This window comes from Trachypithecus francoisi, unplaced genomic scaffold (assembly GCF_009764315.1).
Source record: "Trachypithecus francoisi isolate TF-2019V2 unplaced genomic scaffold, Tfra_2.0 Contig00258, whole genome shotgun sequence".
Classification (NCBI taxonomy): Eukaryota; Metazoa; Chordata; class Mammalia; order Primates; family Cercopithecidae; genus Trachypithecus; species Trachypithecus francoisi.
Window position 1 is genome coordinate 103,840 of NW_022680531.1, and position 23,426 is coordinate 127,265.

Here is a 23,426-nt window from a genome sequence, read left to right on the forward strand (position 1 = left end):
ATCTCAAAGACTGATACACTGAACCAACCAAAACCTAAGCAAGTTTTAGATATATCTAAAACTGTACACCAAGAAAACTGAGAACACAATTTCTTTTTGAACTTAAGAAGACCAGTCACAAAAAATCAACCATGTATTGTATGCCACAAAAGAAGTCTAAATAAAATGCTGAGGAAATCAGAAATCATGAACTTTAATTTATTTGGCCTTCATTATAGAAATATCTTTCTTGGATACTTGAAAAATATAAACTATTTCTCAGCAAAATAAAGAGAAGTTCAAAGAATATTTTGGTGACCTGAGGGAATACTAGCAGTGGAGACAGTCTAGATAAGGCAAAAAGTCTTCTAGCATTGAACTTTAGAAAAGAGGTTTAAAGATGATCTTAATTACAGACCCTTAACCTACATTTACTAACAGTGAGAAGAAATAAACCTTTACAGGTTAAAGTAGAAGTTGCATTGTGGAAAGGTAAATTCTTACTATATTACTGCCCTTTTATATGCAAGGCTTACTTCAACCTTCTGGAAGAACTTACACTATTTATGCAATTCCATTTAAGAAAATGTTTCAAACCAGGGTTCCAATGGTTCTTAAGCCATGTGGAGCATCATCAAAACTGCATCTTCATCCAGCAGGACAGAAAGAAACAATGCCCAGATGTCCCTGAATATCTTCTCCAAATTTCTGGCAAGCTTATTCCCTGCAGTCCACAACAAGATCGATACTAGCTACTGGTCAGCTTAGTAGTAGAGTAACTGACCAAAGCAGTAAAAATTCAAAGATACATAAAAGGTAAGAGGACTAGAAGAGAAAAGATTAAAGAGTTATTGTTTTCAAATGTTTTCATTTGAAATGAAAACATTTGGAAACACAGAAAGCACAGACTATCAACAGACAAATGAGAACTAAAAGAGAGGTCAACAGAGTTGCCAGCGAAACATCAGTATGTAAAAACCAACAGTATTCCTCTATTCAATCAAAAACAGGAAAGGAAAAGATAATATTCATAAAAGCAATCAAAAGCATAAAGTTAAATTAAGAAAAAAGCATGAGGACTTATAGAGAAAATTTTTTAACAATATTAAAGGACAAAATAAGAATAAGTAGAGATAAGTATTATTATTAGGTGAAATGACTTAACATTGTCATGTTCATTCAACCCAAATTAAAGTCATTGCTGAGCTGGCAAGACAGGGCTGAAGACAAGATTCCACCATATCATACAGCTGTATGTACTACAGTACTCTAGCCTCTGATCACATCAGGAGAAACTTCCCTGGTCATGGAGCCTAAAAACCCTACAGTTTAAGGATCAGAGTTGATCCCTTCTCCCTCTAACATGTGGTCCTACTACATTTTCTGCTAGAATGCAATAGACGACAGGTACCCACATATCTGCTACTGCTCCCGTCTCCATTAATTTCCCCAGTGAATACAGATGTAGCAGGCCTGGAGTCCCTAGCCATTTTACCTTGTTTGCAAGATAGATATACATATGTATGTAGCCACAAAATATATTAATATAAACTTTCAATCCCATTAAAAAGAAATTAGAATTCAGAAAACAGGAAAAATGTTTGCAACCATCGCAGAGCAATCTAAAGTCTAAGCTAAATGCTAATTTCACTTCTTAAATAAACTTGCAATTTATATTTAATTTATTTTTAATTCCAACCTGCAATGTCTTTAAGCGTTTATTAAGAGATGACTCATCAACTTCCAGAACAAAATCTTCTACTGACATGTACAGCTTCTGCTGCATTTCATTTCTTTGGGCAATTAAAATATTCCCTTCATTCTGGAGGAAGAAAAAAAGAATAACCATCATTATTAATACATCGGGTCTTTTCTGCATATGACCTATTTGAATAAAAGTGATCTCCAAAATTTAACTTTATATTCTCCAAACATAGTAGCATTTAGGACATTTCTCTCCTTAGATCAACAAAATGACCAAAAATAAATAAATAAAAAACTTCCTTTCTCTTAATTAAAAATAAAACATTTAAGTTCTATAACTCTGATCTGCTAATTTTTATTTTTCCCATTATTTCTGCAACAACGAAATTTTTGGGGTTTTTTTAGAGAAAATTATGTAAGTTCCTACTAATTATATATGGCCTCTTTCCTATTCCCATCCCACTCCCAACTCCTTCAGCTACTCATCCTTCAAGACACACTTAAACACCAGGATAAACCCTCCAATTTGTCCAATAGGCTGTGTTTGGAAATACATATGTGAAAGATATCCAAGAACTCTATGCATTTTCTTCATTATAGCACTTACCATACTGTATTAAAACTATATATTAATACATCCATCCTGTACCCAAGAAAGAAAGAAAGGATCGTGTCTTTTAAAAATTTGTATCTCTATTACTTACAACAATGTCTGGCACATATACTTAAAAGCTTGAATTTTAGGATATTTTTTCTTGCATAAGCTCAACCAGACTATTTTACAACTATAAATAAAGAAGACCTCAAGTAAAGTCTATTGCTTTCATCATTTAAAAAAAAAAACAAAAACATGGCAATCAAGTTAAAGAACTATGCAAAATACATGAATAAAAGTTAACAGTTCTAAGCCAAATTAAGTACAATAAGGGAAATAAAATGACAATTTCATTTGAGTGGCTACTATGATTGTATATTCAGCCAATAATCTACTCTTCCATCTATCAAGTAAACTTTAAGTTCGGAAACATAAGCAGTAGTAGAAAAAAAAAAAATCTGCTTTCAAAAAAAGTCACATCTGTACTAATAGAATATTAAGTGCTAAAGTACCATCCTGAATACTTTCACTATGCTCAAACCACAAAAACAAATAAGGCAGGTTTTTTTTTCATCTTATATGAAAATACATTACGAAGTATTTTAATATCAACAGTGTGGTTTAAATAGAGAATAGGCTTTGCTGTCAGATATGTCTAGGTTCAAGTTCCATATTAACATTTAGAACTAGGGTCCGGGCATGGTGGCTAACATCTGCAATCCCAGGACTTTGGGAGGCCGAGGCAGGAGAATTACTTGAGCCAAGGAGTTCGGGACCTGTCTGGACAACATGGTAAAACCCTACTACTACAAAAAGTACAAAAAAATTAGCCAGGCATGGTTGGTAGTGCACGCCTGTAGTCCTAGCTACTTGAAAGGCTGAAGTGGGAAAATCACTTGTGCCCAGGAGGTTGAGGCTGCAGTGTGCTGTGATCGTGCCACTGCACTCCAGCCTGGGTGACAGAGTGAGACCATACTTCAAAAAAAAAAAAAAAGAATAATTTTTTAATTAAAAAAAATAGAACTAGGTAATCTTGAACAATTTCCTTACCCTTGTAAGCCTGTTTCCTCACTTATAAAATGGGAGCAAATATGCCCATTTTAAAAGTTAATGTAAGAAAATGCTTATAAACACACTGCCTGTGTTTCACAGAAATTAAAAAATTATTCACTCTGCTGTCATCTTCTTTCTTCCATGATCAGAAGTGATCAGTTAAAATCTAACATATACAATAACCAAAATCTAATCCCTTCTCCGAACTAAACGTTTCTGGCATTTTCAAAAGCCTAGTTATCCTGCTCATACTTCTCATTCAGAGCCAGTCAGGCTGCCAACTGGTCAACCTAGGTATGATTAGGGAGTAAGATTTACAGGGTATAATCCACAGAGACAGAAACCACAAATACTTAAGGTGGAACAAGTCCAAACACAACAGGTATAGAGCTCATAGGTGCTAGGGAAAGTTATGGTGGTTGTAGGGAATGGTTTACAAGAAAAACAGGAAGTTCAGTTCAGCTCAATACAATAAACTAAAGAAAACTGTAGCCGGGCACGGTGGCTCAAGCCTGTAATCCCAGCACTTTGGGAGGCCGAGACGGGCGGATCACGAGGTCAGGAGATCGAGACCATCCTGGCTAACCCAGTTAAACCCCGTCTCTACTAAAAAATACAAAAAACTAGCCGGGCGAGGTGGCGGGCGCCTGTAGTCCCAGCTACTTGGGAGGCTAAGGCAGGAGAATGGCGTAAACCCGGGGGGGCGGAGCTTGCAGTGAGCTGAGATCCGGCCACTGCACTCCAGCTTGGGCAACAGAGCAAGACTCCGTCTCAAAAAAAAAGAAAAAAAAGAAAACTGCAATAGGAAATAAATATACTTGCACCTAAGCTAATAAACAACTTACGTGAAATGTTTCATTGTCATACCCCTACTCACACACACAAACAACTACCTCTCAACAATAGGTGACTCAGACACTAATTAATAGTAAGGCAGAGTCTTATATGCATAAAATACACCACTCAGTCCAGAGAAGATCCACATAAGCATGTATGAAAGCCACTCTGGTTTACAAGCCTAATGTTCCTCAAAAGCCACTGTCTCTTATAACAACTCCATAGGTATAGCTTCCAGGGTCCCTCAAGGGGCATGTCTAGTTCCAAGAGTCCACATCAAGTATTTGTAGTTTGTAGTTCCTCCCAGTACAGATGCAATTTGACAATCATAAGTTATATTTACCATAAATAATGTTGCCTGGTAATACCGCTGAAACATTTTATCATATTACCAAGGGAACAAAGACAGGGAGTTAACCAAAGGTCAAGTTTTCATGCAAAAGGGGAAAAGATTTTGTTACCCCTTATCCACAATCACCAGTTGTCTATTACACCTTTCTTACAAGGCTATAAATGAAGCAAATTATTAATATGAAGATACTGTAAAAGTTAAAGATTTTACACAAACTATCATTATAATATCTGCAGTTCCTTTTCTTTTTAGAAAGATAACATTTCCTGAGTTCTAATTTTATTACACTGTGATCTGAGACACTGTTTGCTATGATTTCAGTTCTTCTGCATTTGCTGAAGAGTGTTTTACTTCCAATTGTGTGGTCGATTTTAGAGTAAGTGCCAAGTGGCACTGAGAAGAATGTATGTTCAGTTGATTTGGGGTAGAGAGTTCTGCAGACATCTACCAGGTCCACTTGATTGAGAACTGAGTTCAAGTCCTGCATATCCTTGTTAATTTTCTGTCTCGATCTAATACTGACAGTGGGGTGTTCAAGTCTCCCATTATTATTGTGTGGGAGTCTAAGTCTCTTTGTGTATCTCTAAGAACTTGTTTTATGAATCTGGGTGCTCCTTGGGTGCGTATATATTCAGAATAGTTACCTCTTCTTGTTGAACTGTTCCCTTTACCATTATGTAAAGCCCTTGTCTTTTTTATCTTTGTTGATTTAAAGTTTGTTTTGTCAGAGACTAGGACTGCAACCCCTGCTTTCTTTTGATTTCTATTTGCTTGGAAAATTTTCCTCCATCCCTTTATTTTGAGCCTGTATGTGTTTTTGTGTGGAAGATGGGTCTCCTGAATACAGCACACCTATGAGTCTTGACCACTTAGCCAATTTGCCAGTCTGTGTCTTTTAATTGGGGAATTTAGCCCATTTACATTTAAGGTTAATATTGCTCACTCAGAACCACATAATTTCATGGAAATTGAACAACCTGCTCCTGAATGATTCCAGGGTAAATAATTAAATTAAGACAGAAATCAAGAAGTTCTTTGAAACCAATGAGAACAAAGAGACAATCTACCAGAATCTCTAGCACACAGCTCAAGTAGTGTTGAGAGAAATTTATAGCACTAAATGCCCACATCAGAAAGCTAGAAAGATCTCAAATCAACACCTTAACATCACAATTAAAAGAACTAGAAAGGCAAGAGTAAACGAACCCAAAAGCTAGCAGAAGACAAGAAATATCAGAGAAGAATTAAAGGAGATAGAAACACACACACACACAAACACACACAAACCCTCCAAAAAAATCAGTGAATCCAGGATGTTTTTTTTTTTTTGAAAAAATTAACAAAATAGACCACTAGCTAGACTAATAAAGAAGGAGAGAAAGAAGAATCAAATAGACTCAATAAAAAATGTTAAAGGGATATCACCATTGACCCCACAAAAATACCAACTACCTTCAGAGAATACCATAAACACCTCCACACAAATAAACTAGAAAATCTAGAAGAAATGAATTCTTGGATGCCTACACCCTACCAAGACTAAATCAGGAAGAAGTTGAATCCCTGAATAGACCAGTAACAAACTCTAAAATTGAGGCAGTAATTAACAGTCTACCAACCAAAAAAAGCCCAGGACCAGACAGATTCACAGCTGAATTCTACCAGAGATACAAAGGACAGCTGGTACCATTCCTTTTGAAACTATTCCCAACAAGTGAAAAGGACTGACTCCTCCCTAACACATTTTATGAAGCCAGCATTATTCTGATACCCAAACCGGTAAGAGACACAACAAAAAAAGAAAACTTCAGGCCAATATCCCGGATGAACATCGATGCAAAAATCCTCAATAAAATATTGACAAACTGAAACCAGCAGCACATCAAAAAACTTATCCACCACAATCAAGTCTGCTTCATCCCTGGGATGCAATGCTGGTTCAACATTGGCAATTCAATAAATGTAATTCAGCACATAAACGAACTAACGACAAAAACCACATGACTATCTCAATAGACACAGAAAGGGCTTTGATAAAATTCAACATCGCTTCATGTTAAAAACTCTCAACAAACTAAGTATTGACGGAACATATCTCAAAATAGTAAAAGTTATTTATGACAAACCCACAACCTCAAACTGAATGAGCAAAAGCTGGAAGCATTCCCTTTGAAAACCAGTACAGGACAAGGATACCCTCTCTCACCACTCTTATTCACCATAGTATTTGGAAGTTCTAGACAGGGCAATCAGGCAAGAGAAAGAAATAAAGGGTATTCAAACAGGAAGAAAGGAAGACAAGTTGTCTGTTTGCAGATGACATGATTTTATATTTAGAAAACCCCATCATCTCAGCCCAAATCTTCTTGAAATGACAGACAACTTCAGCAAAGTCTCAGGATACAAAGTAAATGTGCAAAAATCACAAGCATTCCTACACACCAACAATAGGCAAGCAAAGAGCCAAACCATGAATGAACTCCCATTCACAACTGCTACAAAAAGAATAAAATACCTAGGAATACAGCTAATAAGGGATGTGACAGACTTCTTCAAGAAGAATTACAAACCACTGATCAAGGAAATAAGAGAGGACACAAACAAATGGAAAAATATTCCATCCTCATGGATAGAAAGACTCAAGATCATGAAAATGGCCATACTGCCCAAAGTAATTTATAGACTCAATGCTATTCCCATCAAGCTACCACCGACATTCTTCAAAGAATTAGGAAAAACTATTTTAAATTTCATATGGAATCAAAGAGCGAGCTCATATAACCAAGATAATCCTAATCAAAAGGAACAATGCTGGAGGCATCATGCTACCTGACTTCAAACTATACTACAAGGCAACAGTAACCAAAACAGCATGCTACTGGTACCAAAACAGACATACAGACCAATGGAGCAGAATAGAAACCCCAGAAATAACATCACCCATCTACAACCATCTGATCTTCGACAAACCTGACAAAAACAGGTAATTGGGAAAGTATCTCCTATTCAGTAAATGGTGCTGGGAAAACGAGACATATGCAGAAAACTGAAACTGAACCCCTTCCTTACACTTTACACAAAAATTAACTCTAGATGGATTAAAGACTGAAATGTAAAACCTAAAATATAAAAACCCTAGAAGAAAACCTAGGCAATAGCGTTCAGGACATAGGTATGGGCAAAGACTTCATGACAAAAACAACAAAGGCAATTGCAACACAAGTCAAAATTGACAAATGGGATCTAATTAAACTAAAGAGTTTCTGCACAGCAAAAGAAACTATCATCAGAGTGAACAGGCAATCTGTTCTCCTGAACAGAAGAAAATTTTTGCAATCTACCCATCTGACAAAGGTCTAATATCCAGAATCTACAAGGAACTTAAACATATTTACAGGAAAAAGACAATCCCATCAAAAAGTGGGCAAAGGATATGAGCAGGCACTTCTCAAAGGAAGACATTTATGTGGCCAACAAACATATGAGAAAAAGCTGAACATCACTAATCATCAGAGAAATGTAAATCAAAACCACAAGAGGATACCACTTCATACCAGTTAGAATGACGATCATTAAAGTCAGGAAACAATAGATGCTGGAGAGGATGTGGAGAAGTAGGAACACTTTTATACTGTTGGTGGGAATGCAAATTAGTTCAACCATTATGGAAGACAATATGGCAATTTCTCAAGGAACTAGAACCAGAAATACCATTGGACTCAGCAATCTCATTACTGGGTATATGCCCAAAGGAATATAAATCATTCTACTATAAAGATACATGCACAAGTATGTTTACTGCAGCACTATTTACAATAGCAAGGACTTGGAACCAACCCAAATGCCTATCAATAACAGACTGGATAAAGAAAATGTATTACGGCCGGGCGCGGTGGCTCAAGCCTGTAATCCCAGCACTTTGGGAGGCCGAGACGGACGGATCACAAGGTCAGGAGATCGAGACCATCCAGGCTAACACCGTGAAACCCCGTCTCTATTAAAAATATAAAAAACTAGCCGGGCGAGGTGGCGGCGCCTGTAGTCCCAGCTACTCGGGAGGCTGAGGCAGGAGAATGGCGTGAACCCGGGAGGCGGAGCTTGCAGTGAGCTGAGATCCGGCCACTGCACTCCAGCCTGGGTGACAGAGCGAGACTCTGTCTCGGAAAAAAAAAAAAAAAAAAAAAGAAAATGTATTACATATACACCATGGAATACGATGCAGCCATAAAAAGGAATGAGTTCATGTCCTCTGCAGTGACACAGATGAAGCTGGACGCCATCATCTTCGGCACACTAACACAGGAATAGAAAACCAAACACCATGTTTTTACTCATAAGTGGGAGTTGAACATTAAGAACACATGGACATAGAGAGGGAAGCAATACACAACAGGGCTTATTGGGGGGCGGGGAAAGGTGAGGGGAGGGAATTTAGAGGACAGGTCAATAAGTGCAGCAAACCACCACAGCACATGTATACCTATGTAACAAACCGGCACATTCTGCACATGTATCCTGTTGTTGTTCTTTTTTTTAATCAGAAGAAATTAAAAAAAAAAATTCCTTATGTTCAACAGATAAAAACTATAATAGAGAAAAATTCTCAACTAACCACATATTCACAAGTTTTAATCTTCTCCTGAGCCAGACTGTATTCTGCCCATATTATCTCTAGTCCATTCAGAGAAGCTGGAGTAGTAAAGCACCCTTCATCCAACACTTGTATAGCATCTGAAAGATCATTTCCGAAATGAACACTGATGCCGACATGCCTATTTTTAAAAACAACAAAAACAAAAAGATCAAAACATTAGAAAGCTGAAATGAGAAAAAGTTACACTTTAATAGTAATGGTCTAAAAGTTATTGTTTACAGCACTGGCTTTGAAGAGGTTCTTTTTAAAACTTTATATAAAATCATGTATAACTTATTTTTTTCAGTCCACGTGTTTTTATGCAGACACGCATAATATAAACTTTGAATTAAAAAACATTTGTAAATATACTAATTTCATGACACAAAAAATATGGAAAAAATTAAAAATTTTTTAGACTATAAAAAAGGCAACTTTGAAAGTCTGCAGAATTTGAAATGGTATCAAATGAAGCTTCAATTTTTGGTCTACAAATAATTTACAAAGTCTAAGAGAAAACACATATAAGAAACCCACTTACCATAGGCTAATTGATCTCAACAAGAGTTAAGTTCCTATAGCATATTTTTTAGTCACAAAAACATCACTTCTTTTTTTTTTTTTTTTTTTTTTTTTTTTTTTTGAGACGGAGTCTTGCTCTGTCGCCCAGGCTGGAGTGCAGTGGCCAGATCTCAGCTCACTGCAAGCTCCGCCTCCCGGGTTCACGCCATTCTCCTGCCTCAGCCTCCGGAGTAGCTGGGACTACAGGCGCCCGCCACCTCGCCCGGCTAGTTTTTTTTTTTTTTGTATTTTTAGTAGAGACGGGGTTTCACCGTGTTAGCCAGGATGGTCTCGATCTCCTGACCTCGTGATCCGCCCGTCTCGGCCTCCCAAAGTGCTGGGATTACAGGCTTGAGCCACCGCGCCCGGCCCACTTCTAAATAAAGACCCAAAACATTTCTAATATTAAACACTGAAATACATGCGTCCTCTACATACATTTAAGAAAAAGCAATAAAAACAACTAAGATAGAGGGGGCGTGCCCAAGATGGCCGAATAGAAACAGCTCCAGCCTCCAGCTCCCAGAGTGAGTGACACAGAAGACGGGTGATTTCTGCATTTTCAACTGAGGTACTGGGTTCATCTCACTGGGGAGTGCCAGACAATCGGTGCTGGTCAGCAGGTGCAGCCCAACCAGCAAGAGCTGAAGCAGGGCGAGACATCGCCTCACCTGGGAAGTTCAAGGGGGAAGGGAATCCCTTTTCCTAGCCAAGGGAAACTGAGACACACAACACCTGGAAAATCAGGTAACTCCCACCCTAATACTGCGCTTTACCAAAGGTCTTAGCAAATGGCACACCAGGAGATTATATCCCACACCTAGCCCAGAGGATCCCAAGCCCACGGAGCCTCCCTCATTGCTAGCACAGCAATCTGAGATCTAACTGCAAGGCAGCAGCGAGGCTGGGGGAGGGGCACCCACCATTGCTGAGGCTTAAGTAGGTAAACAAAGCCACCAGGAAGCTCAAACTGGGTGGAGCCCACCACAGCTCAAGGAGGCCTGCCTACCTCTGTAGACTCCCCCTCTGGGGACAGGGCATAGCTAAACAAAAAGCAGCAGAAACCTCGGCAGTGGTAAATGCCCCTGTCTGATAGCTTTGAAGAGAGCAGTGGATCTCCCAGCACAGAGGTTGAGATCTGAGAACGGACAGACTGTCTGCTCAAGTGGGTCCCTGACCCCTGAGTAGCCTAACTGTGAGACATCCCACACTAGGTGCAGACCTATGCATCACACCTCACACTTCACATGGCGGGGTTCAACCCTGAGACAAAGCTTCCAGAGCAAGAACCAGACAGCAACACTCGCTGCTCAGCAATATTCTATCTTCTGCAACCTCCACTACTGATACCCAGGCAAACAGGGTCTGGAGTGGACCTCAAGCAAATTCCAACAGACCTACAGCTGAGGGTCATGACTGTTAGAAGGAAAACTAACAAACAGAAAGGACACCCACACCAAAACCCCATCAGTACATCACTATCATCAAAGACCAAAGGCAGATAAAACCACAAAGACGGGGAAAAAGCCGGGCAGAAAAGCTGGAAATTGAAAAAATCAGAGCACATCTCCCCCTCCAAAGGAATGCAGCTCATCGCCAACAATGGAACAAAGCTGGATGGAGAATGACTTTGATGAGTTGAGAGAAGAAGGCTTCAGTCCATCAAACTTCTTAGAGCTAAAGGAGGAACTACGTAATCAGCGCAAAGAAACTAAAAACCTTGAAAAAAGATTAAATGAATGGATAACTAGAATAATCAATGCAGAGAAGACCTTAAAAGAACTGATAGAGATGAAAACCATAACACAAGAAAATACGTGACAAATGCACAAGCTTCAGTAACCGACTCGATCAACTGGAAGAAAGAGTATCAGCGATTGAAGATCAAATGAATGAAATGAAGCAAGAAGAGAAGCGTGGAGAAAAAATAGTAAAAAGAAATGGACAAAGCCTCCAAGAAGTATGGGATTATGTGAAAAGACCAAATCTACGTCTAATTGATGTGCCTGAAAGTGACGGGGAAAATGGAACCAAGTTGGAAAACACTCTGCAGGATATCATCCAGGAGAACTTCCCCAACCTAGTAAGGCAGGCCAGCATTCAAACTCAGGAAACACAGAGAACGCCACAAAGATACTCCTCGAGAAGAGCAACTCCAAGATACATAATTGTCAGATTCACCAAAGTTGAAATGAAGGAAAAATTGTTAAGGGCAGCCAGAGAGAAAGGTCGGGTTACACACAAAGGGAAGGCCATCAGACTAAAAGTAGATCTCTCGGCAGAAACTCAACAAGCCAGAAGAGAGTGGGGGCCAATATTCAACATTCTTAAAGAAAAGAATTTTCAACCCAGAATTTCATATCCAGCCAAATTAACTTTCATAAGTGAAGGAGAAATAAAATCCTTTACAGATAAGCAAATTCTTAGAGATTTTGTCACCACCAGGCCTGCCCTACAAGAGATCCTGAAGGAAGCACTAGAACAACCGGTACCAGCCATTGCAAAAACATGCCAAAATGTAAAGTCCATCGAGGCTAGGAAGAAACTGCATTAACTAGCGAGCAAAATAACCAGCTAATATCACAATGACAGGATCAAGTTCACACATAACAATATTAACCTTAAAAGTAAATGGACTAAATGGTCCAATTAAAAGACACAGACTGGAAAATTAATAAAGAGTCAAGACTCATCAGTTTGCTGTATTAAGGAGACCCATCTCACATGCAGAGACACATTGTCTCAAAATAAAGGGATGGAGGAAGATCAACCAAGCAAATGGAAACCAAAAAAAGGCAGGGGTTGCAATCCTAGTCTCCGATAAAACAGACTTTAAACCAACAAAGATCAAAAGAGACAAAGAAGGCCATTACATAATGGTAAAGGGATCAATTCAACAAGAAGAGCTAACTATCCTAAATACATATGTACCCAATACAGGAGCACCCAGATTCATAAAGCAAGTCCTTAGAGACCCACAAAGAGACTTAGACTTCCATACAATAATAATGGGAGATTTAACACCACACTGTCAACATCAGACAGATCAACGAGACAGAAAGTTAACAAGGATATCCAGGAATTGAACTCAACTCTGCACCAAGCAGACCTAATAGACATCTACAGAATTCTCCACCCCAAATCAACAGAATATACATTCTCAGCACCACATCGCACTTATTCCAAAATTGACCACATAGTTGGAAGAAAGCACTCCTCAGCAAATGTAAAAGAACAGAAATTATAACAAACTGTCTCTCAGACCACAGTGCAATCAAACTAGAACTCATGACTAAGAAACTCAATCTAAATCACTCAACTACATGGAAACTGAACAACCTGCTCCTGAATGACTACTGGGTACATAACAAAATGAAGGCAGAAATAAAGATGTTCTTTGAAATCAATGAGAACAAAGATACAACATACCAGAATCTCTAGGACACATTTAAAGCAGTGTGTAGAGGGAAATTTATAGCACTAAATGCCCACAAGAGAAACCAGGAAAGATCTAAAATTGATAACCTAACATCACAATTAAAAGAACTAGAGAAGCAAGAGCAAACACACTCAAAAGCTAGCAGAAGGCAAGAAATAACTAAGATCACAACAGAACTGAAGGAGATAGAGACATTAAAAACTCTCCAAAAAAATCAATGAATCCAGGAGCTGGTTTTTTGAAAAGATCAACAAAATTGATAGACCGCTAGCAAAACTAATAAAGAAGAAAAGAGAGAGGAATCAAATAGACGCAATAAAAAATGATAAAGGGGATATCACCAAGGACCCCCCAGAAATACAAACTACCATCAGAGAATACTATAAACACCTCTATGCAAATAAACTAGAAAACCTAGAAGAAATGGATAATTTCCTGGACACTTACACTCTCCCAAGACTAAACCAGGAAGAAGTTGAATCCCTGAATAGACCAATAGCAGGCTCTGAAATTGAGGCAATAATTAATAACCTACCAACCAAAAAAAGTCCAGGACCAGATGGATTCACAGCCGAATTCTACCAGAGGTACAAGGAGGAATTGGTACCATTCCTTCTGAAATTACTCCAATCAATAGAAACAGAGGGAATGCTCCCTAACTCATTTTACGAGGACATCATCCTGATACCAAAGCCTGACAGAGATACAACAAAAAAAGAGAATTTTACACCAATATCCCTGATGAACATCGATGCAAAAATCCTCAATAAAATACTGGCAAACTGAATCCAGCAGCACATCAAAAAGCTTATCCACCATGATCAAGTGGGCTTCATCTCTGGGATGCAAGGCTGATTCAACATTCGCAAATCAATACACGTCATCCAGCATATAAACAGAACAAAAAACAAAAACCACATGATTATCTCAATAGATTCAGAAAAGGCCTTTGAAAACTTCAACAGTCCTTCATGCTAAAAACTCTCAATAAATTCGGTATTGATGGAACTATCTCAAAATAATAAGAGCTATTTATGATAAACCCCCAGCCAATATTATACTGAATGGGCAAAAACTGGAAGTATTCCCTTTGAAAACTGGCATAAGACAGAGATGCCCTCTCTCAACACTCCTATTCAACATAGTGTTGGAAGTTCTGGCCAGGACAATCAGGCAGGAGAAAGAAATAAAGAGCATTCAATTAGGAAAAGAGGAAGTCAAATTGTCTCTGTTTGCAGATGACATGACTGTATATTTAGAAAACCCCATTGTCTCAGCGCAAAATCTCCTTAAGCTGATAAGCAACTTCAGCAAAGTCTCAGCATACAAAATCAATGTGCAAAAATCACAAGCATTCTTACACACCAGTAACAAACAAACAGAGAGCCAAATCATGAATAAACTCCCATTCACAATAGCTTCAAAGAGAATAAAATACCTAGCAATCCAACTTACAAGGGATGTAAAGGACCTCTTCAAGGAGAACTACAAACCACTGCTCAGTGAAATCAAAGGGGACACTAACAAATGGAAGAACATACCATGCTCATGGATAGGAAGAATCAATATTGTGAAAATGGCCATAATGCCCAAGGTAATTTATAGATTCAATGGCATCCCTATCAAGCTACCAATGACTTTCTTCACAGAATTGGAAAAAACTGCTTTAAAGTTCATATGGAACCAGAAAAGACCCCACATTGCCAAGACAATCCTAAGTCAGAAGAACAAAGCTAGAGGCATCATGCTACCTGAGTTCAAACTATACTACAAGGCTACAGTAACCAAAACAGCATGCTACTGTTACCAAAACAGAGATATAGACCAATGGAACAGAACAGAGCCCTCAGAAATAACACCACACATCTACAGCCATCTGATCTTGACAAACCTGACAAAAACAAGAAATGTGGAAAGAAATTCCCTATTTAACAAACGGTGCTGGGAAAAATGGCTAGCCATAAGTAGAAAGCTGAAACTGGATCCTTTCCTTACTCCTTATACGAAGATTAATTCAAGATGGATTAGAGACTTAAATGTTAGACCTAATACCATAAAAACCCTAGAAGAAAATCTAGGTAGTACCATTCAGGACATAGGCATGGGCAAGGACTTCATGTCTAAAACACCAAAAGCAACGGCAGCAAAAGCCAAAATTGACAAATGGGCTCTAACTTAACTAAAGAGCTTCTGCACAGCAAAAGAAACTACCATCAGAGTGAACAGGCAACCTACAGAATGGGAAAACATTTTTGCAATCTACTCATCTGACAAAGGGCTAATATCCAGAACCTATAAAGAACTCAATCAAATTTACAAGAAAAAAACAAGCCCATCAAAAAGTGGGCAACGGATATGAACAGACACTTCTCAAAAGAAGACATTCATGCAGCCAACAGACACATGAAAAAATGCTCATCATCACTGGCCATCAGAGAAATGCAAATCAAAACCACAATGAGATACCATCTCACACCAGTTAGAATGGCGATCATTCAAAAGTCAGGAAACAACAGGTGCTGGAGAGGATGTGGAGAAATAGGAACACTTTTACACTGTTGGTGGGACTGTAAACTAGTTCAACCATTGTGGAAAACAGTGTGGCGATTCCTCAAGGATCTAGAACTAGAAATACCATTTGACTCAGCCATCCCGTTGCTGGGTCTATACCCAAAGGATTATAAGTCATGCTGCTATAAAGACACATGCACACGTATGTTTATTGAGGCACTATTCACCGTAGCAAAGACTTGAAATCAACCCAAATGTCCATCTGTGACAGACTGGATTAAGAAAATGTGGCACATACACACCATGGAATACTATGCAGCCATAAAAAAGGATGAGTTTGTGTCCTTTGTAGGGACATGGATGCAGCTGGAAACCATCATTCTTAGCAAACTGTCACAAGAACAGAAAACCAAATACCGCATGTTATCACTAAGAGGTGGGAATTGAACAATGAGATCCCTTGGACACAGGAAGGGGAGCATCATACACAGGGTCCTATTGTGGGGGGGAGGGATAGAATTAGGAGATATACCTAATGTAAATGACGAGTTAATGGGTGCAGCACACCAAAATGGCACATGTATACATATGTAACAAACCTGCACGTTGTGCACATGTACCCTAGAACTTAAAGTATAATTAAAAAAAAAAAAAAAAAACTAAGATAATTATTTACCCAAACTTGGTGAATGAGTGGGTGACAGTAGGGTTAAATCAAGGAATAAATGTTTGCAAAGCGAAAATTGTAAGAAGCACCCCCTACCACCACAGGTTCAAAAACAAACAATAACAAATACAGTGGGCTCACTGAATGCTTTCATGCCGCATTGTTTATTGCAAAGGCTTCTGTATAATTCTTACATACTTTACCAATTTTTATTTGATGATAATTTGTATATATTCATTCACTCATTCATTTTCCAACCCGCTTGCTCCAATCCAGGGGTCACAGGTGGCCACAACTATCTCAGCAGCTCAGAGCATTAACGTGGGAACCAAAACTGGGCATGACACCATTACACTGCAGGACACACTCACGCTCATCCACACTCACTCATACTGGGGCAATACAGACACACCAATTCACCTAAGTGCAATGTGAGAGAAAACCACAGTATTCCAAGAAAACCACCCAAATATGGAGAGAATGTGCAAATTCCACACAGACAGTGGGGCTCCAGCTAGGAACTGATGTTCTTCTTCAATATTATAATGAAATAATGTTGAATGAAAACACGTTATTCAAGGACGGGGTATACTCCTGAAAATAACCCCAAGCAAAATAACTGGATATGGCAGTTTCCCATCAAAGTATCACTTAAAAGCTATGTTGCTGTTTTTTCCATTTCAGTCTCAGTTATGACCTTAGAACACTATAGCTCCAAGCAGTGACAACAGAAAACTGACAAAAACAGTATAAAATTCATCTCAGAAATAACTATCTTTAATTTCTCTCCTTGAAGTCATAAAAATACAAAGGTTAAATTTTAAAGCAAAAATGGCAGGCATACAATTTAAACAAAGCACCACTGATTAACAATTAGTTTAAAATATCCTTCTGAAAAATATGCTTTTTACCTCATTTCTTTCAGTATTTCCATCTTAGCTGCCAGATTTTTCATTCTGGTATCTATACAGGTCTTCAGAGTGCTTTCTAAGTGATTAGTCAAATCCACAGCAGCTGCTTTCTCTTGCTGAAACAAAGAATAAGCACATCCTAGTGAGACCCAAATAGGAAACTGTATTTCTGCTATAATTTAAATAATTTTTGGCTGGACATAGTGGCTCACGCCTGTAATTCCAACACTTTGGGAGGCCAGGGAGGGCAGATGGCTTGAGCTCAAAAGTTTGAGACTAGCCTGGACAACATGACAAAACCCCGTCTCTACAAAAAAATACATGAGTGTGGTGGTGCGTGCCTGTAGTCTTAGATACTTAGGAGGCTAAGGTGAGAGGATGGCCAGAGGTAGGGAAGCAGAGGTTGCAGTGAGTCGAGATTGTGCCACAGCACTCTAGCCTAGGCAACAAAGTCAGATTCTGTCTCAAAAAAAAAAAAAAAAAGTTTCCAAATTTGAATAAAATAGAATCCAGCTGCTTTTTATTTCAAATTAGTATTTATTTTTAACTGCTTCAATTAAATAAAGAATGAAAGCTTTAATGAATCTAAGCAAACTATATATTATATCACTCTTGGCACAGCATTTTGGAATTTATTCATTCATCTTTTTTTGGTGCTATGTCTTTTTTTAAATTGTGGTAAAATATATGTAACATAAAATGTATCATTTTAACCATTTTAAAATGTATAGTTGTTACATTAGGTACATTCATATTGTTGTGTAATCATCAGCACCATCCATCTCCAGAACTTTTTCATCTTTCCTAATCAAAACCTCTATATCTATCAAACACTATTCCCTATCTCCCTTCCCCCAAGCCCCTGGAAACCACCATTCAACTTTGGGTCCCTAGAGTTTTGACTGCTCTAGGAACTTCAAATAAAAATACTATATGCAAATATGCCTGTATTAATGTCAAGCAACAACTCCCTTTGGCACAGGGAGTATTTTCTAAGCAATAAAGAGAGACATTTCATCAAGATAAATGGGTCAATTCATCAAAAAGATCCAACAATTCTAAATGTATACTTGCATAATAACAGTTCTTTTTAAAAAATCACAAAATCTGATAGAACAAAAGGGAATAAAACAGACAAAACTACAATAATATTTAGATTTCAATACTTCTCTCTCAGTAGTTGATTGAACAAGTAGAGAGAGAATCTGTCTGGGTCTAAAAGACTTGAAGCCCACTATCAAGCAATTAAGCCTAATATTTATAAAACACTCCACCCAACAACTTACAGGATACACATAACTTTTAAAAATGAATGAAACATTTCCAGACAGACCATATGCTGGGTAATGAAACAAATGTCAATAAATTTAAAAGAACTGAAACCAGAGTATGCTCTCTGATACCAATAAAATTAAATTAGAAATCAGTAACAAAATATATTGCAGGAACCACTGAGTATCCAAAAGAAAGGAATTAACATGCACTCCTAAGTTTATTGCAGCACTATCACAATATCAAAGACATGGAATCAACCTAAGTGTCCATCAATGGATCAAGAAAATGCAGTATATATACAATGGATTATTCAGCCACAAAAATGAATGAAATCCTGTCATTTGCAGCTACATGGATGGAACTGGATGTTATTCTGTTAAACAGGCACAGAAAGACAAATATCTTACATTCTTGTTAATATGTAGAAGCTAAAAAAGTTGATCTCATGGAGGTAGAGAGTGGAATGATAGATACCAGAGGCTGGGAAGGGTGTGTTAGGGACAGAAGAATACAGAGAGGTTGGTTAATAAGTACAAACATGCAGTCAGATAGAAGGGTAAGTTCTAATGTTTGACAGCAGATGACTATAGTTAACGATGTATTGTATATTTCAAAATAGCAAGAAGAGAGGTCTTGAAATGTTCCCAACACACAGAAATGATAAATCCTTGCGGTGATCGATATCCTAAATACCTACACCTGATCATTATACATTCTAGGCATATGACAAAATATCACACATACACCAGTAAATATATACAAATACTATGTACCAAGAAAAAAATAAAATATATATTGGGGAAATCTTCAAATTTGTGGAAATTAAGCACATGCTTCTAAATAGTTCATAGTTCAAAACAGGAGTCACAAGGAAATGTTTTAAATATGCTTCACTAAATAATAAACAAAACAGATCAAAATTTGTGGTTTGTAAATAAAGCAATGCTTAGAAAGAAATATTTATCTCTAAAAGTACATTATAAAAAAACAAAAGATTTAAAACAATAATATGGGGGACTTCAGGTTCTGGTTTCACATGTAAGGAGCCTGGAAGTCACTATGCCATCCTAACACATTAAAAAGCTGAACAAAGTGAAAATCAACAACTTTTCTCAGATCTGTAAGAAAAGGTGAGATAGGTAGGGTCATGGGGAAAACCGCTACTTCTAAAATTAGACAGATAGGGATACAGAGAATCACAACATACTGAAACAGAAATTTCTACAGGAAGCAATGCCTAGAGAGGAAAATCTGGACTGCTGACAAACTGCTGGAAACTAGGTGTGGGCAAGACTGACAGCTGAAAGCTCCAGGGGCATCTAGTCATGGGGGCCCCCATGCTTTTGTGAGTTTTACCTCCAGGAGTTAGATCAGGTTCTCACAGTAAATACAGTATCATACATATCATTGCAGTAAAATCCCCTCATGCTTCCAGCAGTGAGAGGGGAAAACAAACCGTTCATTTTGAAATATCCCAGAGCACTATGTACTTCTTAATAAGATCTACCCTGAAAAGAAACCAGTTAACCACAGCCTAACCTGCTGAGGTTTCACCAAAGCCTACCCGACCTGGGGGAAGGAAATATCCAACTCCAGCCAGCATTATCCTTCCACATGGGAGGAGGTAAATACCCAATTCCATCCTATTCTAGCCATCCTATCCCACCTAAAGGGGGAGGAAAAAAATGAGAAACGCTTGTGAATTCAATTCACAGGCCAGAGGCGTAGACTCACAAAAAGACTGAGACCTAATCACAGGACTATACAACACATCACTTCCCCGAATATCTTACAACTACATTATTAAAGACATATTTAAACCAATTGCTTTTTTACCTGATGTATCATATACAGTTATCAAGAAAAAATTACAGCCAGGCACAGTGGCTAATGCCTGTAATTCCAGCACTTTGGGAGGCTGAGGTGGGTGAATTGCTTGAGCCCGGGAGTTCAAGACCAGCCTGGGCGACATGACAAAATGGTCTCTACCAAAAAAAAAAAAAAAAGTGCAAAAATTAGCCAGGCATGGTGGTGCACACCTGTAGTCTCAGCCTCCCACTCAGGAGGCTGTGGTGGGAGGATCACTTGAGTCCAGGAGGTGGAGGTTGCAGTGAGCCAAGATCACACCACTGCATTCCAGACTAGACAACAGGGCAAGACCCTGTCTCAAACCAAAGAAAAAGAAAAAATTATAAACTAAAGAAAAACTCAGAACCAGATGTGGAAGGGATATTGGAATTATCAGACAATGAATTTAAAACAACTATGATTAATATGCTATGTATTACAATGGAGAAAATAGATAGCATATAGTAATAACAGATGGGCAATGTAAGCAAAGAGATGGAAATCCTAAGAATGAACCAAAAAGAAGTGTTAGATATCAAAACACTGTAACAGAAATCAAAAATGCCTTCAAAAAAATGCCCAAAACTGAGAAGCAATGACAACAGACTCAAAAGAAACAACAGAAGACCTAAGAATTGTGGGACAACTACAAATCATGTAACATATGAGTAATGAGAATGCCAAAACGAAAATAAATAATACCTAAAACGATACTGACTGAGAATTTTCCTAAACCAAAACATGGATCCAGGAAGCTCAAAGACCACTAAGCTGAATGAATGCAAACAATAATAATAATAAAACTAAACATATCATTTTCAAACTACAGAAAATCAAAGATAAAGAAAGAATCCTCAAAGAAGCCAGAGGGCAAATAACAGCTTACCTATAGAGGAGTAAAAGTAAGAATTATATTCAACATCTGATATACTTTGGATGTTTGGTCCCTCCAAATCTCATGTTTAAATGTAATCTCCAGTGTTAGAGGTGGGGCCTAGTGGGAGGTACTGGTTCATGGGGCAGATCCCTCATGGACGGCTTAGCACCATCCTCTTGGTGGTGAGTTCTCACTCAGTTCACACGAGATTTGGTTAGGAGTGACCCCTTCCCTCCCTTGCTCCCCTCTCCTTGCTCCCTCTCTCCCCATGTGATAAGCTGGCTCCCCTTTGCCTTCAGCCAGGACGGTAAGCTTCTTAAGGCCCTTACCAGAAGCAGATTCTGGCACCATGTTTTCTATATAGCCTGCAAAACCATGAGCCAATATAAACCTCTTTTCTTTACAGTCAGTCTCAGATATTCCTTTACAGCAATGAAAACGAATATAACATCTCCTTGGCAAGCATGCAAGGAAGTAGAGAATGGAGTGAAATATTTAAAGCGTTGAACAAAGAAAAGTCACCAACCTAGAACTCTGTGTCCTAAATCATCCTGGAAAAGCAAAGATGAAATAAAAGACTTAGAGGAAAAAAAAAATGAGGGACTATGCGACTGGTAGACCTTTCTTGAAAGAAATGTTAAAATATGTTCTTTAAAGAGAAGAAAAACAATATAGGTCAGAAACTTGTCTCCACATAAAGAAGGAAGAGCATCAAAGCAGGAATAAGTGAAGGTAAAATATAAACTTTTATTCTCAATTGATCTGACAGAAAATAGTTTCTTAAAAAATAATAGCAACAATGTATTTGATTATATATGTTTATATGTACATATATATGCTTACACATAATTATATATAAGTGAAATAAAAGACATCAACAACACAAGGAGTAAGAGGGAGGAATTAGGATTATTTTCTTATAATAAGGTGCTCACACTACCCATTAAGTGATACAGTGTTACTTGAAAGCGGGCCCGAATTAATTGTAAATGTATACTGCAAACACTAGAGAAACCACTAAAAAACATTTTTTAAAAAAGTATAACTGACATGCTAAGAAATAACAAAAAACAGAATCATATAAAATGCTCAATTAAAGCACAAAAAAAGAGGAAAAAAGTGGAAGACAAAAGAACAAGCAAGAGCATCAGATAGATCTTAATCCAATGCAACCACATCAATAATCACTTTAAATGTCAACGGTCTAGATCAGGGGTCCCCAACCCCCAGGCCATGAACTGGTAGGGTCCATGGCCTGGTAAGAACTGGGTCATACAGCAGGTGAGTAGCAGGTGAGCAAGCATCACCGCCTGAGCTTCGCCACCTGTCATATCAGCGGCGGCATTACAGTCTCATAGGAGCGCAAACCCTATTGTGAAATGCACACATGAGAGATCTAGGTTGCACGCTCCTTATGAGAATCTAATTAATGTCTGATGATCTGAGGTGAAACAGTTTCATCCCAAAACCCCTAACCTCCCTCCTGGAAAAACTGTCTTCGATGAAACTGGTCCCTGGTGCCAAAAAGGTTGGGGACCGCTGCTCTAAATACACCAGTTAAAAGACGGACTGTCAGAATGGATGAAAAAGCAAGATTCAAATACACACTGTCTACCAGAACCTACTTTAAATATAAAGATACCTACAGATTAAAAGCAAATGTGGTCAGGCATAGTGACTCACACCTGTCATCCCAACACTTTGGGAGGGTGAGGCTGGAGAACTGCTGAAGACCAGGAGTTCAAGACCTGTCTGGAAAACATGTCAAGACCCCATCTCTTAAAAAAAAAAAATGCCAGGCATAGTGATGCATGCCCGTAGTCCAAGCTACTCAGGAGGCTGGGGCAGGAGGAGGATAGCTTGAGCTATCCTTGAGAGGAGTTCAAGGTTGCAATGTGCCATGATTGCACCGCTTCACTCCAGTCTGGGTGACAGAGTAAGACCCTGTCTCAAAAAAAATCAATAAAATTAAATTAAACAGATGAAGAAAAATATACCATGCTAACACTAATCAAAGAGAAACAAATTAACATAGGTACTAAACACTAAGAGCTACACTAATTTCACACAGAGTAGACTTCAAAGCAAGAGAAGTTTTCAGGGATAAAGAGGAACACTAAACAATGATAAACGGGTCAATTCTCTGTATGTGCCTAATAACAGAGTATCAAAATATATGACTCA

At 38.2% G+C, this 23,426-nt stretch overlaps 1 protein-coding gene across 5 annotated transcripts in view; it reads right to left on the minus strand.

The window, feature by feature from the left end:
• LOC117082077 (serine/threonine-protein kinase 31) overlaps window positions 1-23,426 on the minus strand; it is a 124,496-nt gene that overhangs the window by 79,785 nt on the left and 21,285 nt on the right. For 4 of the 5 annotated variants that reach the window (XM_033208625.1, XM_033208897.1, XM_033208767.1 and 1 more), the window contains 3 exons: window positions 17,243-17,358; window positions 9,133-9,292; window positions 1,679-1,801 (listed from right to left, as the gene is read on the minus strand). In XM_033208625.1, coding sequence (XP_033064516.1) covers window positions 1,679-1,801; window positions 9,133-9,292; window positions 17,243-17,358 — 399 coding nt within the window. The remainder of the gene's footprint in view (window positions 1-1,678; window positions 1,802-9,132; window positions 9,293-17,242; window positions 17,359-23,426) is intronic. The other variant, XM_033208694.1, reaches the window with a different exon arrangement.